At 41.5% G+C, this 24,563-nt stretch overlaps 1 protein-coding gene across 2 annotated transcripts in view; it reads left to right on the forward strand.

The window, feature by feature from the left end:
• Nucleotides 1–24,563, forward strand: part of ATL3 (atlastin GTPase 3) — an 80,837-nt gene that overhangs the window by 19,256 nt on the left and 37,018 nt on the right. For both annotated transcript variants that reach the window (XM_068260092.1, XM_068260091.1), the window contains exons 3-8: nucleotides 12,641–12,784; nucleotides 12,914–13,018; nucleotides 14,966–15,016; nucleotides 18,088–18,144; nucleotides 18,762–18,854; nucleotides 19,866–20,004. In XM_068260092.1, the coding sequence (XP_068116193.1) occupies nucleotides 12,641–12,784; nucleotides 12,914–13,018; nucleotides 14,966–15,016; nucleotides 18,088–18,144; nucleotides 18,762–18,854; nucleotides 19,866–20,004 (589 nt within the window). The remainder of the gene's footprint in view (nucleotides 1–12,640; nucleotides 12,785–12,913; nucleotides 13,019–14,965; nucleotides 15,017–18,087; nucleotides 18,145–18,761; nucleotides 18,855–19,865; nucleotides 20,005–24,563) is intronic.

Here is a 24,563-nt window from a genome sequence, read left to right on the forward strand (position 1 = left end):
CAATCTTCTCTGTAAGAAACTTACTAACCCCCAACTGTGTAATGACGAACATAGATCTAAGAGATGCATATTGGCACATTCCAATAAGAGAATCATCACAGAAGTTTCTGAGGTTTGCAATAAAAGAAAAGGAATCAATCCAACATTTTCAGTTCAAGGTCCTTCCCTTCGGAATTTCATCAGCCCCTCGAATCTTCACAAAGATAATGGGAGAAGTGATAAAGGACTTACATGTGAAGGGAATCATGGTGATTCCCTATCTAGACGACTTATTAGTAGTAGCAGACTCTTACCAACAAGCAAAAAGAGACACGAAGAGGGTACTAGAGCAGCTACAGACTCTCGGATGGATAGTAAATTGGGAAAAGTCAGTGCTGGAACCGAAGGCAAGGATACAGTTTCTAGGAGTGGTAATAGACTCAGAAAAAGGAAGACTGTACTTGACAGAACAGAAGGTGACAAAGCTAAAGAACCTAATACAGGACTGTATAAGAAGCCCGATTCTGACAATACGAGAGGTCATGAGAATACTAGGGTTTCTGACATCAACATCACCTGCCATCCAATGGGCACTGTTACACACAAGAGAGCTCCAGAGTTGGATGATGGGAGTATGGAACAAAAAGCAGGAAGATCTAGAGAGAGAAGTGATATGCCCAGACACAGTACTAAACTCGTTACAGTGGTGGATGTCGGAAAAAAATCCTAACAGAAGGAAGATTATGGACAATCCCAACACGAAGATACATTACCACAGATGCAAGTCTCCTAGGATGGGGAGCCCATTTAGAGGGGAAGATGTTTCAGGGTCTCTGGCCAAAGCTAGTAAGAGAGCAGTCATCCAATTACAGAGAGCTAAGGGCAGTGAGAGAAGTGCTAGTACAGGTAGTGCAATCACTGAGGGGGCATCATGTTCAACTAAGGACAGACAATACCACGACAGTGGCCTACATAAATCGTCAGGGGGGAACAAGATCAAGGAAGCTTCTAGACCTGACGATGGAAATTCTATTGATAGCGGAGGAAAACTTTCTCTCGTTGACCGCAGTCCACTTGAAAGGATCTTTGAATACCATGGCAGATTTCCTGAGCAGACACAGACTATCAAACTCAGAGATGGAGATATCCAACAAAGTCTTCAGGAATCTAGTCAAAAGATGGGGCCGGCCTCAGATCGACATCTTTGCAAACAGAACAAATACGAAATGCAAGAGGTTCTATTCCCTGAATCCAAGGGAGGGAGCAGAGGCGGTAGATGCGCTCAGTCAAAAGTGGACATTCAGGAAGGCATATGCGTTTCCTCCAATCCAACTAATACCTCGAGTTTTGCAAAAGTTAATGCAGAGCAGAGCAACTTTGATCATGATAACTCCGGATTGGCCGGGAAGGAGCTGGTATCCGATTCTTCTGAAGATGAGACTAGAAGGTCCGATAAGGCTGCCCCACAGAAGGATTCTATCGCAGGTAGAGAAAGGAAGTATAAGTTATATACCAAATCTAAACCTGTGTGCCTGGCTTCTGAGAGGTCTCCTTTAAGAAAGAAAGGGATCTCTGAGAGAGTTATTAGTACCCTCCTCGACTGTAGAAAGAAGGTAACTAGAAAAATATATCTAAAGTACTGGAAGACTTTCAATTTGTGGAAAGAAGAGTCAGGATTTTCAGGAGAGACAATACCAACCGTATTAGAATTCCTGCAAGATGGGGTAGAAAAGAACATTGCCCTTAGTACTTTAAAGGTTCAGGTTACAGCATTATCGACTTATTTAGATCAGAAATTAGCCAATGACCCTCTGATCATACAATTCTTTAGATCCATAGAAAGAAGAAAACCTATAATTAATAAAAGGATTCCGAGTTGGGATCTCTCTTTGGTATTAAGGATCTTGAAGGGAGACCAATTTGAGTCAATATCAGAGATTCCATTAAGGCAGTTAACGATGAAAATTGTTTTTCTAGTAGCAGTCACTTCAGCCAGGAGAGTGAGCGAATTGGAGGCTTTATGTTGTGATGAACCCTTTTGTCTAATATTTAATGATAGGGTGATATTAAAGACATGTGAAGAATTCCTTCCTAAGGTAGCTACGAGCTTTCATAGATCTCAGGAGATTGTATTACCTTCCTTCAATGAAGAACCAACCTTAGATGTTAGGAGGTGTCTCATTGCTTATCTGGACAAAGTAGCAGACTTTAGAAAGTCAAGAGCTCTATTTATCAATTCATCTGGAGCTACTAAGGGCATGAAGATGTCTAAAAGAACTATAGGCAAGTGGATAAGACTGTGTATAGAAGAAGCCTATAGGTTGGCAGGGTCTACTTTACTAGGTGCAGTTAGGGCTCATTCGACTAGGGCAGCTGCTACATCATGGGCCTACAGAGCGGGTGCTACGCCAGAAGAAATTTGTAGAGCCGCTACGTGGACAAGCATGTGCACCTTTTCAAGGCATTACAGGGTGAATCTGATGACTGCAAGATAACAATCCTTTGGGAGAAAGGTTCTGCAGGCAGTCGGCCCACCCTAGAATTGGTAAGATTTCTTGCTCATCTTCTCATGGTGGACCTGTCCTGGAGGTTACTGGAAAAAACAGTGTTAGTTACCTGGTAACATCCTTTTTAGTAACCTCCAGGACAGGTCCGTAACCCACCCGGATAACGGGATATATGTATAGATGAATGTGGACAATAATTTGAGTATGCCTCTTTAAGCGGTTAACAGTTCTTATAGTTGACTGGTGATGGAGGGATTGGATTTAAATTTATAGAGTGCTCTAATTTGCACGTTTCCTGTTCCTGGGAGGAGCCTATGTCGTCTCATGGTGGACCTGTCCTGGAGGTTACTAAAAAGGATGTTACCAGGTAACTAACACTGGTTTTATCTCAGCTGAATACCTGTGTCAAAGATAAAATCTAAAGAACACGTCGAATACAGCACAGATGTGGACGCAGCCGGCACCACCATAGACCTTAATAGGAATTACGGCTATAGTGGTACACAGTGAGTTACTTCGGCACCGTCAGAAGATGGACCTGAAGTTACTTTTAAAATGCTGTAATTCGGCCGCCAGCAACAGCTGGCAGCCGAATTACATCATTCCCTACCTTCCACGTTGACCTGGAGGGGGATTAGTAATTAATGCCGCCGGGACTTGTGTTTTGAGCAGGGTAAGCCGTATACCGTCTGTATCCTGCGGCCAAGTCTCCAGATGGCGATTTCATACATACTTAAAATCTAATCCTGGAGTGAACTTGCTAAAATGGTGAGGCGCAAAGGAGGAAAATCTGGGACATTCGTATACACCATCAATAATTTTCCCAGACACTCTCTCCCTGCAACTGCTAAATCTTTTTAAACACTTTTTTTTTTTTTTTTAAAGATCCAAACTAGAACTAAACCATGTGAGGATAGGTGGAGTATTTCTAGTGGGTCCAATCACTAGCTGTTGGGACAGGGTCTGTTTTCTGTGAATGTGATAGGTGGGCGAGAATCTTTTGTCATACTCCCAGCAGCTGATTAATCTTGAACTTAGTATTATAGTATAGTGTGTGGTTTGATACACCCTTTCTAGCTCATTAGCCACAGCTATGTTGTGAAAGTTGTTTGGGGCAGTTCTGGCTTGCCCCCTTGAGCCAATCAGCAACTCTTATTTGACAGTTCCTGTGGCACTTCAGGATTATGGGTAATGTAATTTTCGACCATGTGAGCACCCTCATACAGTTGTGTTCAAAATTATTCAACCCCCAATGCTGTAAATGGTTTTAGGGAATTTAGTGTACATTTGTAATTGTGTTCAGAATGAAATCTTACAAGGACTTTTTAAAGAACCAAATGCAACTAAAACTAAAAACTAAATTGTTTTTGTAATACAGTATTAAATGTTTTTGTGTGTGATTTCTTCATTAACACAATTATTCAACCTCTTAAAGACTACCACTCTTAAGAACAGAGGTTCATTCAAGTGTTTTCGATCGGGTATTGAAAACACCTGTGAATGTTAACGAGCAGCAATCAAGCATAATAAACACCAATTAGGCAGATTTAAAATGACTGTGATACTCAGCTCCTTCTAGACATTTACTGGTGTGTTTTCAAACATGGTGAAGTCAAGAGAACCATAGGAAGACACCATAGGAAGCATTATTCGCAAATTCAAGGCATAGGGCACTGTTGAAATGCTACCTGGTCGTGGCAGAAAGAAGATGCTGACTTTTACTGCTGTGCGCTACCTGAAGCGCAATGTGGAGAAAAGTCCCCGTGTGACTGCTAAGGAACTGAAAAAAGATTTGTCAGATGCGGGTACTGAAGTTTCAACTCAGACAGTAAGGCGTACACTGCGTAATGAAGGGCTCCATACCAGAACTCCCAGGTGCACCACCTTACTGTCTCCAAAGAATAAGAAGAGTAGACTGCAGTCATGTGGACAAACCACAAAAATTTTGTGTGGACTGATGAAACAAAATGAGAACTGTTTGGGCCCATGGATCAACGCTATGTTTTGGAGGAGGAAGAACAAGGCCTATGAAGAAAAGAATACCTTGCCTACTGTGAAGCATGGCGGGGGGTCAATCGTGCTTTGGGGCTGTTTTGCTTCTGCAGGTAAGCATAACTCCAAGTCCACTAGAGCATGGTTGCAGATTAAAGGCTAGAACATTTTTGAGTGGCCATCGCAGTCACCAGACTTAAATCCGATTGAGAACCTCTGGTGGGACTTAAAGAAAGCAGTTGCAGCACGCAAGCCTAAGAATGTGACTGAACTGGAGGCTTTTGCCCATGAAAAATGGGCTAAGTTACCAGTAGATCGCTGCAAGACACTTGTGTCAAGCTATGCTTCACGTTTAAAAGCTGTTAGTGGAAAAACATGTTGTACTAAGAATGAATGTCACTTGGCAGTTGAATAAAACTGATAATGATGTGAGCACAGAAAAGACATGTGTGGTTATTTCATTATAAATGTTATATTTGTCTGTTTTACAAGCACCTCTTTGATTTAATTGTAAACAAGATGACTGAAATGATCAACATCAACATCAATGTCAAACTGGCCAAAACACTCAATTTCAGTGGAGGTTGAATAATTTTGAACACAACTGTAGTTCCCGATTTGATAGGATTACAGAAGCTGATGCAAAGTCTGGCTGCCCGAAACTACGGGTTGTCACTGAGATTAAGCCCCCCTATGCAGCTCTTTAATTATTCTTGCATAAAAAAGCTATGTTTTAAAGAGAGACCTGTAGTTATTTGGTGATACCAACTTATCTTTGGACTGTACCATTGTGCTAGCAGCAGTTACTATTGTGCCAGCAGCAACAACCACCATCACTGTGCCAGCAGTACAGCCACTGATTAGCTGCCATCACCGTGCCAGCAACAGTAACAGGTGCTAATTAGCAGCCACCACTATGACTGGAACAGTAACAGCCACTCATTAGCAGTTATCACTGTGCCAGGAGCAGTAATGGCCACTGATTAGCTGCCAGCCTGCCACCGCTGTGCCAGCAGCAATAACAGCCACTGATTAGCAGCCATTACTGTGCCAGCAGCAGCAGCAGTTACCATTGTAGCAGCAGCCATCACTCTACCAGCAACACTAACAGTCAATGTGGAGCTCTCACTGTGCCAGCCACAGCCACTGACTAGCAACCACCACTGTGTCAGAAGAAATAACTATCACTGATTAGCAGCCATCACTGTGCCAGCAAAATTAACAGCCACTGATTAGCATTCACCACTATGCCTGGAGCAGACAGCCGCTGGTTAACAAACACCACTATGCTAGAGCAGTAACAGCCACTGATTAGCAGCCATCACTATGCCTGGAGCAGTAACAGCCATTGAGTAGCAGCTCTAAGGGCCTATTTCCACTACATGCAGATTGGATGCAGAATTGATGCAGAAAAACTGACTCCAATGAAAGCCTATGTGCCTATTTCCACTAAACGCGATTTTTCTGATGCAGATTTTCCCATAGGCATTCATTGGAGTCAGTTTTTCTTCATCCATTCTGCATCCAATCTGCGTGTAGTGGAAACGGGCCCTAACTGTGCCAACAACAGTAACAACCACTGCTGTGCCAGGAGAAGTAACTACTACTGATTAGCAGCCATCACTGTGTCAACAACATTAAGAACCACTGATTAGCGGCCATCACTGCGCCAGCAACACAAATAGCCACTAGATAGCATAGCAGACATTTTCAGCTCTTAGCACTATTGAATTCAAAACTAGATCACGGCACATTGATATAGATATGGAGTAATGGGTGTGTTTGTCAAGTTAGGCCACAGTTACAGAAATTGTGAGTTCTCATCAGGCTTTTAGTATTTTTCTATTATATATAAGTAATGTATCTCAGAGATCTGAACGTTTGGAGTTATGTTTCACAACTTGGAAAAAGGTTGGAAACCACTGTTTAAGCAATTGTTTAATGTAAATGTGACTCAGTACAGTAAACTCTGTTATCCAGAACTTAGAATTCTCATGTAACCTGAAAAAAACCTGCTTGCAAGCTACTTTCACACTCCTTAAAGTATATTATACTGTAATACAGCTATGTCAAATTCAGTTGAAGTGACAGTGAAGCGGAAAAAAACCCCTATAATGAATTATATGTGTAGTACGGATAAGGAATAGAATATTAGTAGCAAAGAAATTGGTCTCATATTTTTATTTTCAGTTATACAGCGTTTATAGCATTGCAGCATATTGTCATATTTGCAGTTTGCTCTGTCTTGTAGTTTAAAATACAGAGTGTGGTTAGCAGAGCTAATGATCCTTTGAACTTCTCATCTCACTGAACCTTATCTGAAGCTGTCTGTCTGTTTCTTTGATGTACTGTATAGTGCTCCAGAAACCAGTGACCAATTTAGTTGTGGAGCTCAGAGAAGCTCTTTTGCATACCTAACAACTGAAGTTTCTCAACTCTTCCTGTACTGGAAACAATATGACTTGTTTCTTTGCTATTCATGTTCTATTTCTTAGCTCTACTACACATACAATTCATTATTTCATAAGTTTATTTTCACTTCAGATTCCCTTTAAGTTCTAATTTGTCTTAAATTGCTGTATTTCCACAATTGGTGTGGGTATTACAGTATTAGACCTATTTTTAATACCGTAATAACTCTCAAGCAACTAGAAACTACATTTATCCAACATTAGCCGAACACCTTTGGTGGCGATTACTGCTGTATCTGTCTTATGAAAGCAGGATGTAGGCAAGCTGCACACCTGTCTTTATTGCTGGGAATACACAATGACATTTTTTTCAGCAGATTTACTGTCTGATCGATTTGTACAATCTTTTTCAGTCATTTCTATGAGAAATCGATCAGAAAAACGTTTGAAAATCAGATCGGACCTGTCGGAAATTATCTTAAGATGCCAATGGTTAGAAGAATGTTGCATAGATAAGAAAATCTTAGTAGGTGGTAGATTTGCATGAATACAGAATATTAAGTGCATCCTGTTCCAAGATGTGTATCAGTCTGATGTCATGAGTACTACAGGTATGTGCAGCTAAGATCAAGCTACAAGGTCAGCTTCAAAGTAAACACATTAAAGGGCTTATTGTGGTTTAATTATCATAAATTAATATTGTACCACAACAAGAATCAAAATACTTTATTTTGCCAAGTACAAAGGGGTGGTGGTGGTGGTAATATGGGGGGGGGGGGGGAGTCGGGGAGGGGCTTTATACCCGGAATTGTAGGTTGTTTGGCTTATATAGGTTCTGGAAGGGGGGGGGGTTGGATGGTAAGAGTAAGGGGGGAAAGTGACTGAAAAGCCAAGAGCCGAGACTGCCATACTAGTCAGAGGTATACAGCATATGCTGTCCAGGTCTGTGCCAAGTGCCTCTGTTGATCTTCCCACCTGCATCTTCAGTGATTGTCTAAGCTGTAACCTTCGTTTTTGAGTATTACTATACTTGCTCTAACTTTCCTCTAATATACCAATACATGCTACACTATATTGGGCTCTTGGTGTCCCTATCTTTTCAGAAAAGTAAGGTGTTCCCTGTAAAGCAATACGTTGCATAGTTTCCAGATAGTTGGTGCAGTACTGCTGTTAAAGCATGGGATGTTACTGTTAGCAGGAGGGGCCTCCAGCATGTAAATAAGCAGCTGACAGAAGGTTTCATATATCTCCAGTAAATATAACTTGGTCCACTTGAACCTTTGGCTTGGGGTGCGGCTCTGTTGTGGGGCAGCAAACTTAATCTCGGCGTATAAATAGTCTGGGCAAAAACGTTCCCTTCTTCCATTATGCAGTCTGCCACTTGCATGCATTCCTCATTGTAGACTACTTGGCCAAAGTATCAGAAGTCCTGCTTCTGTATCTCCATTGGTCCTCTGAACTCTGGCATGCGATAACACTAGACTGCAGTAATCTCACCCACCTACACATTTCTCGCACCCACTCTGCACTTCCCAAGTTTCTCCTAGCAGCCAATCGGGCTTCTGATGGTCTAATGAAAGTCTAGTTTAGCTTTTCTCAAACTTTTTACCCTGGAGAAACCCTTCAAATAATTTTTAGATCTCAAGGACCCCTTGCATTAGCTCCCTTATAACACTGCCCTTTTATTACACTAGCCCTGGTTATGCTGCCCCCTATTGCTTTTTATTAATGTGTTCATCATTCTGACCTCCAATTAAAGGTGGCCACTAATGATAAAATTTGCCAAACAATTGTTTACAAATGATTATTTGTATGAACAATCGAAAATTAAGGTTTGGGTCCACTAACTTAAAAAACTGTTCTAACCAAGCCAATCAGATTGATGGGAATCGATTTGAGAAATCGGATTTTAATTAGACTGATCGGATTGGTTAGATTCTTGTCTGTTAGTGATCCAAAACAGTCATATCTGATCGTTCATACGAATGATCATTTGTAAACCATTGTTCAGCAAATTGTATAATTAGAGGCCATTATATTGCATCTTTACAGGACTCACTATTATAGTGTGGTCTGTGGCTGGATAGTGTAATGGTTAAGGGCTCTGTCTCTGATATAGGAGATCTGGGTTCAAATCTTGTCTCTTCTTATTCAGTAAGCCAGCACCTATTCAGTTGGAGTTTTTGGGCAAGACACCCTAACACTGCTATTGCCTACTGAGTGCGCTCTAGTGGCTGCCTCGCAAGCACTTTAAGTTCGACAGGAGAAAAGCGCTATACAAATATGGGAGATAATAATAATATTATTATTATTATTATTATTATGGGAATCCTCTACTCCCATCACAATTGGGGCAAGCATGAGTGAAGAGGGCACAGAGGAGGCAAGGGATACTTTAGAAACTTTATCACCCTGACACTGTCACAGGAAGGTAAAATGCCAGGGAACCACTGTAAAGTCCTCGATGGAATCCTGGGGTTTCAGGGAACCCTAGTTCAAAAAGCCTGGTCTAATTGTTCTGACCACCTGCCTCCAAAGCCTTTACATCAAGTTCCTTGATGAAACTGCCCTTATGTCTTTAATGCAGGGAACACACCATACAATGTTTAAACCTGATTCTTGTTTTGATCGAGAAATTCAATCGGATCCGGCAACATTTTTGTTGCCTTATGAGCGCAAGCGATCGATTTCGAAAGCACTATCAAACATTTTCTCATTTGAAACTTGATCGGACAGGTTGACAATACTCGTTAGAGATGAAAAATTATGGATCGTGAGGATGCACAATAGAGAATTTTAGCCATTAATTTGTCCAACAAAGTAGTGTTTCGCAGGCCTGCCCCCAAGCCATCCCCCAAGCACAGAGTCATCAATAGTGGGAGGGAGTTTGGAATCCCATGCGTTTACTTCCTGACGCCAAAAGGTCGCTTCCTGCATTTTTCTAGTACTTCTGTTTCCTTTCTGTGACGTTCAGGCGCCATTACTGGGATGGTACCAGCATGGACTCGGAGACTCGGTACTCGAGAAAGATATTGGTTTTATTGATCGGATTTAAATTCTTATAACAAAACTCATGGTGTGTACCCACCACTAGCTAGTAGGGAGCACACTTGTTTTTGTTGTAAGTAAATTTTACATAATGTGCCTTTCAAACTGTTTTTGTTTGCCATTTTACAGTATTCGCCTAAATGTTGCCCACTCAATGTTCATTTTTTAACACGGTTTGCATTTTTCCCCCCCCCTTTTTTTTTTTTTGTGTATTTTACAGCAACAACACTTAAGTGCTTTTTTTCCCCAATAGGAGTGAAAGCACATACTTCTAAGACCTGTAATTAGCGGGGGAGTGGATTATGCTGCAGAGTAAAATTCTGCCTCTCCTTAAAGGACAGGTTTGAGCAAAAAAAAAAAAAAAAAAGAGCTACTTACCTGCGGCATCCTCCAGCCCCTGGCAGCCTATCTGTCCCTTGCCCCAGGTCTGGTGTCCTAGGTTCCCCTACGTTCTGCGCGGGTGCAGTACTTCCTAATGTTCCATTGTCTGGTGGATGTTTGTAGTTTTCGGTGTTCCCCAAAGATGTGATATTTTATATGTTTAATGTGGTGTGCACTAGAACATACCATTTGTGTCATGTCAAGACCAAGCTTCAAACACCATTGGAAAGGCAACATGAGTCTGTAAGCTTTGATCTGAGTGTAATGGCTACCTATCCAAGGCTATTTCTAGTATGGTTTCCATTAAGTGGGCAAACGTTTAGTAGGTTTGTGTGTCACAATTCAATAGCATGCTACAAATAATTGTCTTAAATGGTCATGCAAAAGATTAATTTGCAATAAAGGAGGATTTCCTATGCCGTGAAAAACTCCTTCAATAATCAAAAAGGTATAATAGGCAAGTCTGTCCAGACATCCGTTGTTCCACAGCTGTGGTAACTTATGATCAGTTTGTGCCAAGGTATGGCTGCTTATGGAAAGGCAATTAACAACTACATGTACAAAAACCCAACACAGGATGTTCAAAATACGGTACAATCAATAAGTGACTGATTACTAATACACACGGTGCGATAGATGGATCCGATTGATAAAATCCGTAATGTCCAATAGTGCTCCCGATCGTTTCAGCGCTCGATTTCTCATAGCAGTGACTGGAAAAAGATAAGAAAAACAAATTAACATATTGCTGGATTGGTGGGTAATGGGGCTACCAATGCAGTGTGTTGGCAGCGGAGATAACTGTCACCTGTGCGCCGGCACACATCCTCCGGTGTCAAGTGCCTCCTCTCCATGCCATGGTGCTCCTCCCTGTGTCTTCTATCTTGGGGTATCTTCTGTATCGTGTGACAAATGCTAAAGGCACAGTGGCATACACATCAGACCTCTCACATTTGGGAGGTCTGGGAACGCAAGTGATTCTTCCCGTTCCTGGCCGCAATAGCAGTATAGAAGGCGCTATTGTGGCCAGGAACGCAAAGGATCACTCGCGTTCCCAGCCTGTCGGCGCCTGACTGTCCATTCACTTCTATGAGAAATCGATCAGAAAAATGATCGAAAATAAGATCGGACATGTCAGAAATGATCTACCGAACCATCTATCTAAAGGTGGCCACACACGATACAATAAAATGATCAGATTTTACAGTAATTCGATAAAAACGATCATATCTCTCGAAAAAAGCGAAAGCTTTTTTTTCATTCGACTGAAAAATCCGATCGGATTTCCCATTTTTTTCTATTTAAATCGATCCGGAATGCCAGATATTTCTCTTCAATTTCTACTAAAGATTGTATGGTGTGTGTTGGATTGTTTATTTATTAATATACGCACCCTAGCAATTGTCTCTGAGTTTCCAATCATTTTTATCATAATTGAGGAAAAAATTGAACATAGGTGTGTGGTACATTGGTGATATTTTTGAAATGTTACAATCGGTCAGAAAGATTGTATTGTGTGTGGCCACCTTAACACAAAATTGTATGGTGTGTACCTAGCATCAGCCTGGCTATGTTCTGTTAATTAAATCGGTTTCTGTTGTCTGTTGCACTTTTTTTTTTTCCCATGTGTGATTTTTTTTTTTTTTTTTTTTTTTTTTTTTTTTGTTTGTTTCAATCATTTTTATTGAAGAATTTTTTTTCTAGAGAAGGAAGAACAGTTTTACAACATAACCTAATTTACAGGAAATACAATTACAACGGAATTGTACAGTAATGAATATATTTCAGGTCAGAACAATCGTTTATATAAAACAACCAACGTAGCGACATACATCTCCAACTATTACTTTCGGACCGTTTGGAGAAGGAAAAAGGGGGTAGTCCCAGTATCGTTAGTTTTGATACTTTATTGGGCGAGTCCGGTGCCCAAATTTACACGGATAGCTGATCTTTGAATTGGCTCCTATGACAGTGCCCTAATGTAACGCACCCAAAACTATGTGATCCCCATTTCTCTCTGCAGAAATATTGAAATGTCCATTGTCAGATGGGTGTGTTAGCAGTGACTGCAATCATAGAGATAAAAACAAACAGAAACAAAAATACAGCACATTGCAGAATGAGGGCACTAAACCTAATTTACTAGTGGTACATGAAGCTCAGATTTTGTCCATTTTGCATGTCCCCATGTTAATTAACCACTAATAGCTGCACATGCAGTACAACATACTGCATTTTACCAAATTCACCTTGTATGGATCTGATGTATAAGCATCATCATGTATTAATTGGAGCACTGTTCTTCATTATATTTCTTTGCAGAAAGAAGGTAGTCGCAGAAATTGGCTGGGTGGTGATGAAGAACCTCTTACAGGCTTTTCTTGGAAAGGGGGGTCTGAACCTGACACTACTGGCATTCAGGTCTGGAGCGAAGTATTTCTTATGAGAAAGCCGGATGGTAAAGAGGTGAGCCAGTGCATAAACGCCTCTTAATTTACATATTAATATTGATTATGGAAATTGCGTTGTTGGAATATGCTTCTTTTTGATTGGATATACATTTGTTGACATCAGTTTGCTTACTCTGTCAATCAGGTTGCTGTGGTTCTAATGGACACCCAGGGAGCCTTTGACAGTCAGTCCACTGTGAAGGACTGTGCCACTATTTTTGCTCTCAGTACCATGACAAGCTCCATCCAGGTAAGTAAATCACAATTTACAATGGCTTTGAATCAGGCATGGGTACTGCATTATTTACCTTTTTTTTATCCAGCAATTTTTTTACTGTTGCCGTGCTCTGTGAATTGCAGGGAGTTGGATTCACATGGAAGAACAGAGAAAAATGAGGCATGGAATGGAGGTTGTTTTGCAGTAAACAACTGTTGCATAGTAGCTGACTGTACTCTGGTTATCTTATGATAGTTTGTCATCTGGAGTCTTTGTAGGACAAGGACTATGGTTTATGGAATCAGGGAGGTGGCAGAGCTGTAGCTGGTTACTACAGGCTGGAAACAAGAAACTATTAAGGTGAAATTACAGTCTGACATAACATACAATAAAAAAAAAATCTTTTCCCAACTCCATATTAACCATATAGGGTCAGTCTCCTACCTGCTTTTATCACAAAATAATGTAATTTGTATATAAAGATCATAGTCCTCTTCCCAGGTCACAAATGGTAGCAATCATTGCATGTTTGCCTCTTGTTCTGTTCAGTCAGTGAAACGTGTAAATTAGGGGGAGCGAGCATTCTGTTGCTAAGAATAAGTGCAGCTATACCCCAGATGCTGCATTCTGTTTTTACTTAGCAAATAGTTTATCTTCTGCTCTCTCTAGAGAGTTTTAACAGCTGTAGATGGAGCATGCAGCCTTTTGTTGGTGCAGTCATATGATGTGTTCCAGGAGAGTGTGGAAGTAAGCATGTAATCCATTGTAGGTTTTTTTTTTTTTTTCCCATTACCTTTTATAACAGTGTGCCTAATCTGTTGGAGCAGAAATGAAATTTTGACTAATTTTAAAGTGGATGATTGTCCTGCAATCCCCACAGGTTCACTCCTTTAAAATGAAATATGCTTTTTAAATGTTCATGCAGATACTTGCAGCAGGGGCCTAATACATTTTGGAGGTGGGTTACCAAGTATTATCTGTGGTCTGATCTTTTACAGTGGTGTGTGTGTGTGTGTGTGTGTGTGTGTGTGTGTGTGTGTGTGTGTGTGTGTGTGTGTGTGTGTGTGTGTGTGTGTGTGTGTGTGTGTGTTATGATAACTGACAGTAACCCTTGTTGCTTGGTTGTGAAGGTCATGGCTGTTGCATCCACTTACCCACTCTATAGTCTTTAAATGGAATAAGATGTTCGATTAGAGGACAGGAACCGCCTATCATTAGACCTCCCAGCAGTATTATGCTGTGGATGAGGATTGGAGAGGGTTGGGCCGGATGTATTTGGTTTGGCTACATCTGCACATCAAGCCCTGAGACTGATTAAGGGAATGTGGCCCCAAAGATATTCCAGTAGTTCAAACCTTATTTACAACCAGTGGTACAGTGGTTTGCAAAAGTATTTGGCCCCCTTGAAGTTTTCCACATATTCCACATATTGTCATTGTACAGCCACAAACATGAATCCGTTTTATTGGAATTCCATGTGAAAGACCAATACAAAGTGGTGTACACGTGAGAAGTGGAACGAAAATCATGCATGATTCCAAACCTTTTTACAAATAAATAAGTGCAAAGTGGGGTTTGCGTAATTATTCAGCCCCCTTTGGTCTGAGTGCAGTCAGTTGCCCATAGACATTGCCTGATGAGTGCTAATGACTAAATAGAGTGCACTTGTGTGTAATATAATGTCAGTACAAATACAGCTGCTCTGTGACCGCCTCAGAGGTTGTCTAAGAGAATATTGGGAGCAACAACACCATGAAGTCCAAAGAACACACCAGACAGGTCAGGGATAAAGTTATGAAATGGAAGGAGTATGGCACAACTGTAAACTTACCAAGACAAGACAACATTGTGTGTTGTGGTGTTAGCAGGCCTGTGTCTATTCTGTCTGCTGTTAGATCCCACCGTTCTTCAGCGGCTCTACTTTATTACTTTCAGCTGCTATTTTGTGATTTCTTTTTTTCCCCCTCACCGTTTTTACAGATCTACAATTTATCGCAGAATATACAAGAGGATGATCTACAACAGCTACAAGTGAGTACTACATATTACTCTCTAAAGGTACACTAGGACAGTGATACAAGCAATCCTCATCTGATTATTTGGTTAAATCATGTAAGAGTTGTTATATTGCACAGCTTCCTTTTTGAAGGACGTGTCACTTGAACAAGATTGAAACTTATTCATCCATTCCTGTTAAAAAAATTGATCTCAAAGGACTACTGTAGGGGGGAAAAAAAAGAGTTGAACTTACCTGGGGCTTCTAATGGTCCCCTGCAGATGTCCTGTGCCCACGCAGCCACTCTTCGATGCTCTGGTCCCCACCTCCGGTTCACTTTCAGAATTCGCGACTTAAAAGTTGGAAAACCATTGCGCCTGCATGGCTGCACCCTCGCTCCTGCTGATGTCACCAAGAGTGTTCTGCGCAGGCCCAGTACAGTCTGCGCCTGTGCAGTACATACCTGTTGACGTCAGCAGGAGCGAGGACACACAATGGTTTTCCGACTTTAAAGTCACAAATTCTGGAAGTGAACCGGAGGCGGGGACTGGAGCATTGGTGAGTGGCTGTATTGCAGATAGCTGCGTTCTCCCCGCATTTTGGGAATCTGCGGGAATCCAGATGAGGCTGTCACTCATTGCTGGGAAATTAGATGCAGGCTGCAGAAAACTGCATCATGCAATCCATAATTTTTCCTGGAGTGTATCTTAATCCTCTGCAATGGCAAATCCACATTCAATGGAAATTACTCCATTGATATGCATTAGTTGCAATTCTATTGCAAAAAATCACGGTATGAATTCAGTTAGTGGAAACGAGCCCTTACGCTTCATCTAATAATTGAAAGTTCAAACCAATATAGCACTGAAACCAACATGCACTTGTGATACATTTTTCTGAAAACATTTTTTTTTTTCAGTTTTTATAGCTTTCGGTTTGATTTTTTTTTTTTTTTAACTCAGCCGATCAGATGTTTATTGAAAAATGTGGAAAAATGTATCTCTTATACAATCAATTGCTTTTATAATTGATCAATTTTATTGTATTGTATATGGCCACCTCAATACAGATTCAGTGAATGACTGGATCATCAAGAAATCTGGTGTAGTTAATGCATGAAAAGTGTGCTGCTCAATACAGTTTCATGCTGTATTCCTTTCATATCCTAACCAGGTGTTCTTTCTTTGTTTTTTGTTTTTGTTTGTTTCTTTTTCAGATTGTGATAAAATAATATTTATCTCAGAATTATTTACATCTCATTGGCCATCCCTATCATTTTTTTTTCTGAAGTTTAACAGATTGGTATTAAAACCTACTACAGTGTTCTCCCCAGAAATTTTTTTCCAGCCGGGTGGCATGAAAAAGTAGCCGGGTGGGGCAATATGAGAGAAGGCAGGGCTGGCGCTTCTCTGCACAACTCTGATTATAGTAGAGGAGGAGGTGAGCCGATGACAGCCGGGTGCTTACCAAAACTAGCTGGGTGGAGCACCCGGCTAAAGGAGCCTGGGGAGAACACTGCTACTATATTGAGTTCTGTATACATGTTATATTTTCTGCTGTCATGTACTAAATGTTTTTAGCAAACTTGTGACCTCTGAAAAAAGAAAAGTCTGATAATTCCCTCTGTAAAGGGAAGCTTCTGGATCCTACAGAGGTTTTCCACGTCTTCCTTGAGACCACTGCTGCTCCTGGGATCCTCTAAAAGTTTGCGGCCGCGGTCCCATACATGAACCATACACGCACACTGATGGCCTGCACAATAGCATGGAGCTGCTCATGCACAGAGGAAAAAGCAGTGTATGAGCAGCTCTATGCTACTGTGCAGGTGCACATCTTGCGCCTGTGCTCGTTTAGGCAGGAGCACGGCTGCGTGAATCTATTTCACAAGCTGCTTTCGAATAGGTTTAGAGGGTCCTTGCGCTGAACCAAGGAAAAAAGTTACGAAGGTGAATAACTTTCTCTTTTTAGACTCACAAGTACCTTTTAACCACTTCTCGTTCCAGGACGTAGATTTTACGTCTTAATTAGTGCTGCAGTAGGTTTTAGGACGTAGAATTAAATAACGTTGGCTGCCGCATGTACGCGCTCCCGCGTGTGCACGTGATCGTGCACACTCGTGCGCAATCTTGTGCTAAAGTAAGGTCATGATAGCAAATAGCAACAATCATTCAATAAAAGCTAGGCAAAAGAAAAAAAATTTAAGTGTCTTGGTCTCAGTCAAAGTGTTTTTTTTTTTTTTTTTTTAACTCCGACCTAGCCCATTAAGCCATTATTAACCCCTGCAATACTTATACCTGTTTGTAAACTTTTAATGACTGCCACCTGAAGCAATCAGATATGATGGGAAGGGCGATATTTTGGGGGCCCAGCACTCTACAGATGTATCGCTCTGCCATTGATTAAGGCTGCATCTGAACAGCACTATGGCCCCCGAATTGTCGCCCTAGCGAATGCATTCGGCCGCTACAGACGCGCAGGCTAGGGATAAGGGTCCGCCACATGCTCAGCTAGTAATAAAATATGGCATATGGTGTATCATTTTACCTGGAAAGGTCCACATTCTTTTTATGTGTGTTTTATAACTGTAGAATGTGTCATAGAAATTAGGAAGGGTGAAAAATGAAAAAAAAATGTATTTTCTGCATTTATGCCTAATTTTTTCCCATAAAATCAAAATGACTATGAAATAGTTTTGGGAATAAAAGGTTACCCAAAGCAAGCCTAGGTTGTACTTATGACTTCCGGCGTGAAGTCGCTCCATGGGGGGCGCATGCGCTACTTCTGCCAAAGTAGCTATGTTAAGTGTAAAATAAATAAATCAAATAAATCCCTAGGCTTAATGTTTTTTTTTGTTGTTGTTGTTTTATAATACATAATAGACCTATTCCAATTCTGTTTAAAATTACTTTTCAGCCATTTGCAATTGAAAATGTACCAAAAAGTAGGTGAAAAGTTCTGTCAAAATGATGAGTATTTACTTGCTTGCTAGTGGGTTAAAATGCATTTTATTTCTAAGATGTAAAGATGTGTGTTAACAGAATGTTAAGTGCATGTAATCTAAGTTATTTTTGTGCCTGTTTTTTTCCTCACTATTTCCATTCTCCAGCTTTTTACAGAATATGGACGCCTTGCTATGGATGAAATATTTTTGAAGCCCTTTCAAGTAAGTAAGCAAGACTAAAATGGAAGGTTACAATTAATTGCATCCATTTTCAAAACAATTATTTTTTATTTTAATGATAAAATCAATGATAACCAAATTATGCACGTACAGGGTAAAAATGTAACCGTTTATCTGACTTAAACCTGCAATCCACTTTTACATTAGACATCAGCAGTGGCCAGTGGGGTATGTTGTGCAAGGCTTTGGGAAGGGGGTCATTGGTCACTTTGTGAGTCTTTGAGTGCCAAAAGACAACCGCTTTAGCTATTTAAATACACTATGGGTGTATCAAAAAGGCAGGATATAGTTTGGTGGCAGTGGAAAACTGGAATAAAAACTGGAGCACTGGTGTACACTTTGGGAAGCACTGGAATAGTGGAGGCCTTGTAAAACAGAGACAAAGCGGGGGGGGGGGGGGGGGCTTAGAAACCTGGGAATCATTACTGGAGGCACTGGAACTCTGGCAGGTTAAATAATGTGTTTTAGAACACCAGGCTGAAAGAACATTCTGCCTATATGGTGTGTACATTTTATGTTTTGCTAGACTTTCATAGCTAATCTTAGAATGCTTATTTAAATAACATGGTAATCCTCATTGTTACTTTTGTTTTATACAGACCCTGATGTTCTTGGTTAGAGATTGGAGCTTTCCTTATGAATATCCATATGGGTCTGAAGGTGGTGCAAGATTTCTGGAGAAGAGATTGCGGGTATATATGCTTTGTGTTTTAGTGCAGTGTTTCTCAACTTCGTTACAGAATGTACCCTTTTAATGAATGAATGTGATTAAAGGAGGATTGTGTTTTGGTGGGAACATTGTTTTTTGCAGCTGAGTCTACGCTTGCCAGCCATCAGTAATAATAATTGCAGTATTTGTATAGCGCCTTTCTCCTGTCGGACTCAAAGCGCTTGTGAGGCAGCCACTGGAGCGCACTCAGTAGGCAGTAGCAGTGTTAAGGAGACTTGCCCAAGAAACTCCTTACTAAATAGGCGCTGGCTTACTGAACAGGCAGAGCTGAGATTTGAACTCAGGTCTCCTGTGTCAGAGGCAGAGCCCTTAACCATTACACTATCCAGCCACAGTAAGGTGCCAGGTTGTATCTAGTTAGCGCAGATGCCCCTATATGTTTTTTCTCCTATATTATGTAGTCTTAACAGTGGAGATATTCATGCTTTGTAAACGCCTGTTGAAGGGTTATCAACTCCGAAACGGACTAGTATCGTTGCCTGAAATACATTTTTTTCATCTAACAAAAGCACAATGTGTTTATTATAATCGTCTGTCAAAACAGGTTGATCTCCTGTATTTATGCTCTATAGAGACTTTGTTGACAAAAAGTTTTCACTTTTTTTTTGCAATTTTTGATATTCTAAAGTCTGACATTGAACCTTGGTTTCAAGAATATATATTATGTGGTTTCATTGTCTGAACTGCTCTTCTTATATACAAACCTGTTTTCATTTTGAGCGTAGTGGCCTTTTCAAGTGGGAGGGCTGGGCAATTAGACAAATGTGGTAGCGCCGGGCTTGTTCTCAGCAACGGGTCGAGGGTACATGAGATTCTTTGCAGAAGTGGGCCAAACCAGCCTCCTCAGCCTATAAGAATTTGGTATGTGTATGAGGCTTTAATCTCCTAGAATGTTGGTGATAATACTGAGAGACGAGAATTTAGAGTTGAGATTGCATTTGTACATAACGTTGCTATCATTTCTATTCTTCAGGTAAAGGAACATCAGCATGAAGAGATCCAGAATGTACGCAAACACATCCACTCCTGCTTCACTAATGTCAGCTGCTTCCTGTTACCACACCCTGGGCTTAAAGTTGCAACCAGTCCTCAGTTTGATGGCCGCCTGAAAGGTTCTTGATTTTGTTTCTTGCTTATTATCTGTATCTTGCATTGATGAGAGCTAAAAATCCTGGAGCAGCTGTATAAAAGTTGGAATAAATCACTGGATAAAATAAAGGCTAGAGGTGTGCTATAAATCAGAAGCACAAACATGCTTCTAAATACCGGGAGATACCATATTTTTCAGACCATAAAACGCACATTCTCTCCCCTAAAAGTTGGGGGGAAATGAATACTACATGTTCGGACAGTTGCCACTGTCTCGCCGGCACCCCCCCCCCCCCACCCCACTGATGGCCGCCACAACTTTAATGCGCAGGTGTGAGTCTAGGCATTGTGAGTGTGGCTGTGACAGCTCCACCTGCGGCCCAGATAGCAGTCGAGCCGGGGAGCTGTTGCTCACACGTGCTTCCAAGGAGAGCCCCTGCCATATATGGGAGTTATGCACTTGAATCTGCCTTCTTGCCACCCCCTGTGTGGCATTGGTGCATCACCCGCATGCCTGGGATATCCCAGGCCTTTCTATGCACACTGCTCAGACACAGGTAGCTCTCCTCCAGGGCTTTTAACCAGCTATTGGTGATGTCTTACGAGTGGAGAATCCCTTGACCCAATCCCCACTAGAAGACAGTGGTGCAAGCTATCTGGGGGTCTTGCCTCCCATGCGACGGAGCTGTGCTTATGTGGGCAGAGTGGCCAGTACACAGTGCAGACGAAAAGAGGTGGTAATTTGTTATCTTTCACTTAGAGATTTGTGCTATTCACATGAAATCTTATCAGCCAGATCTGCTGCTAGGTAGTAACAGCTATTTGCCTTTCACAATACCGGTGCATGGATTTTCTCTCCAGTTAGGCGTAATTCCCATATTAAATGTCAGAGAGGTTAACACCATTTTTAAAAGTGTTCCATAGATGTGCTTTATAAGTTCCGGTATGTTTTGGCTGGTTTTTAGAAATGATCTCACGAGTTTTGTGCTGCCGCTGAGGGCTGTCCAGGGCTGGCTTTGTGTGTGTGTCAGAATCAATTAGAGAGAGCATAGGGGTTGGAGACCAGTTGAAGTGGATTGGATCAGAGCTGAGGGAGCATCTGTGTTGAAGCCACTGTGCTTTAATTACTGTAACTGGGGTGGGGGGTGGAGGAGGTTATGGAGACAGCTTGGGGGAGCAAGATCCACAAGACGCCCCTGCATGATGGACGAACCAGCTTTAGCATATTTTTTTGCCCTCTAAACCTAGGTGCGTCCTATAGTCCAGAGCATCTTTTGGTCTAAAAAATGGAGAGAGATGGCTGATCTCTGATGGCATACATTAAAAAAGGGCATTTTGAAATTTGGGCACCAGGTGAAGCCACTAGTAGAATATACAGTGGCTTGCAAAAGTATTCGACCCCCTTGAAGTTTTCCACATTTTGTTACATAACTGCCACAAACATGAATCAATTTTATTGGAAATTCACATGAAAGACCAATACAAAGTGGTGTACACGTGAGAAGTGGAATGAAAATCATACATGATTCCAAACATTTTTTACAAATAAATAACTGCAAAGTGGGGTGTGCGTAATTATTCAGTCCCCTTTAGTCTGAGTGCAGTCAGTTGCCCATAGACATTGCCTGATGAGTGCTAATGACTAAATAGAGTGCACCTGTGTGTAATCTAATGTCAGTACACATACAGCTGCTCTGTGACTGCCTTAGAGGTTGTCTAAGAGAATATTGGGAGCAACAACAGGTCAGAGATAAAGTTATTGAGAAATTTAAAGCAGGCTCAGGCTACAAAAAGATTTCCAAAGCCTTGAACATCCCACGGAGCACTGTTCAAGCGATCATTCATAAATGGAAGGAGTATGGCACAACTGTAAACCTACCAAGACAAGGCCGTCCACCTAAACTCACAGGCCAAACAAGGAGAGCACTGATCAGAAATGCAATCAAGAGGCCCATGGTGACTCTGGACAAGCTGCAGAGATCTACAGCTCAGGTGGGGGAATCTGTCCATAGGACAACTATTAGTCGTGCACTGCACAAAGTTGGCCTTTATGGAAGAGTGGCAAGAAGAAATCCATTGTTAACAGAAAAGCATAAGAAATCCCATTTGCAGTTTGCCACAAGCCATGTGGGGGACAGAGCAACCATGTGGAAGAAGGTGCTCTGGTCAGATGAGACCAAAATGGAACTTTTTAGCCAAAATGCAAAATGCTATGTGTGGCGGAAAACTAACACTGCACATCACTCTGAACACAACATCCCCACTGTCAAATATGGTGGTGGCAGCATCATGCTCTGGGGGTGCTTCTCTTCATCAGGGACAGGGAAGCTGGTCAGAGTTGATAGGAAGATGGACGGAGCCAAATACAGGGCAATCTTGGATGAAAACCTCTTGGAGTCTGCAAAAGACTTGAGACTGGGGTGGAGGTTCACCTTCCAGCAGGACAACGACCCTAAACCTACAGCCAGGGCAACAATGGAATGGTTTAAAACAAAACATATCCATGTGTTAGAATGGCCCAGCCAAAGTCCAGATCTAAATCCAATCGAGAATCTGTGGCAAGATCTGAAAACTGCTGTTCACAAACGCTGTCCATCTAATCTGGCTGAGCTGGAGCTGCTTTGCAAAGAAGAATGGGCAAGGATTTCAGTCTCTAGATGTGCAAAGTTGGTAGAGACATACCCTAAAAGACTGGCAGCTGTAATTGCAGCAAAAGGTGGTTCTACAAAGTATTGACTCGGGGCTGAATAATTATGCACACTCCACTTTGCAGTTATTTATTTGTAAAAAATGTTTGGAATCATGTATGATTTTCAATAGTAAGATGAAGATTAGATAGGGTTGGCACCAGACACTGACTGACAATGGGCTCCACGTGTATGCTATCCCAGAAATCGTGCTCACCTTGTCAGTTATATATTCCACAGTGAAGAAAAAGAAGGGTGATGGAGCACCGATTCTGCTATTAGGGTTTTTATTGCATCACGTAGGCATAACAGGCCTGACAGCCGTTTCGCAGCAACTGCTGCTTTCTCAAAGGCACAATAGGTTATTACCTATTGTGCCTTTGAGAAAGCAGCAGTTGCTGCGAAACGGCTGTCAGGCCGGTATCTACACCCTGTACTTCTGGTATGCCTGTTATGCCTATGTGATGCAATAAAAACCCTAATAGCAGAATCGGGGCTCCATCACCCTTCTTTTTCTTCACTGTGGCATGTATGATTTTCGTTCCACTTCTCACGTGTACACCACTTTGTAATGGACTTTCATGTGGAATTCCAATAAAATTGATTCATGTTTGTGGCAGAAATGTGGCAAAATGTGGAAAACTTCGATAGGGCCGAATACTTTTGCAAGCTACTGTAGGCAATATACAGCGAACACTACTCAATAGCGGCTCCTATATTGTCCAGTAGCTGCATGTGCCAAAATTGTCTGCTTCCCTCTGACAACCTTGAGCTTTTAAACTACAGTAAACAGTTTGTTTTTGGAACTTTTTATTAGGGCTGTGGAGCCGACGTTGGAGTTGAGGAGTCGGGGCAATTTTGGGCACCCGGAGTTGGTGTCGGAGTCGTTGATTTCATAAGCTGAGGAGTCTGAGTCCGGGAGTCAGTCGGATGATTTTTGTACACAATCCACGGCCCTGTTAAGTATTAGACTGAAAAGTCGGAGCCATTTTGGGTACCCGGAGTCGGAGTCGTGGTTTCATAAACCGAGGAGTCGGATGATTTTTGTACCGACTCCACAGCCCTGCTTTTTATGTAACATTTATACTTTCATATATAGTATAACTAGCAAAACGTACTGTTGGAGAAAAAAGGACAGTTATATTCCAGGAACCATCAGTTCATCAAATTGTATTTTTGGCTAATGCATCATTTACACAGAAAAGTTTAATAAAGAGAACTTAAAGTAATCCTTAAATGGGATTACAAAAATCGAATTGGGCATAAAATAGTTTAGTGTTCAGCTTCACACACTTTCTAATGTCCTTGCAAGTGCAGGCACAGCCCCACTTCAGGGGACGATATGTCAACTTCTGCATTGGTACTAAGGCTAGAGTATGGTGTGAGAGCTGTTTGTACTTCCTCTACATACAGATGCAGACTGATGGGAGACCCACTGGTGCTCTCTTTTAGAAATGGAAATAACAAAGGTAAGTGTGCAAGTGGGGATTAGATTTTGAGCTCCTCTGAGGGAGGCCTGGAACCCATTAGGAGCGCTTTTTCACAGAATGTCTGCTTCCATGAAAGCAGGGAAGAATGTCAATCTTTCCATTAGTTACCTATTGCCTAAAGAATCCAGTTTAAAGGGACTCCGAGCACCTCTCATGGGCATGCCTTTAAGATTCCGACCAGTACTGCAAAGTACTTAAAGATGCATACCTTTCTGTAGCTCTTCCATTTGATGCCTGAATCGCCGTTCTACACCAAATAGTTTTACTTCGATTTCAATTTAAAAATCACGGCTACCATCTTGGCTATGTTATAACTTCTGGGCCACCCCTGTCTTCTCTGTTAGAGAAGTGCATCACTGAATGAAGCAGGAAGAGGAAGTGACACGCATGGCCATTGCTCCAGAG

The sequence above is a fragment of the Hyperolius riggenbachi genome, chromosome 11, assembly GCF_040937935.1.
Source record: "Hyperolius riggenbachi isolate aHypRig1 chromosome 11, aHypRig1.pri, whole genome shotgun sequence".
Lineage (NCBI taxonomy): Eukaryota > Metazoa > Chordata > Amphibia > Anura > Hyperoliidae > Hyperolius > Hyperolius riggenbachi.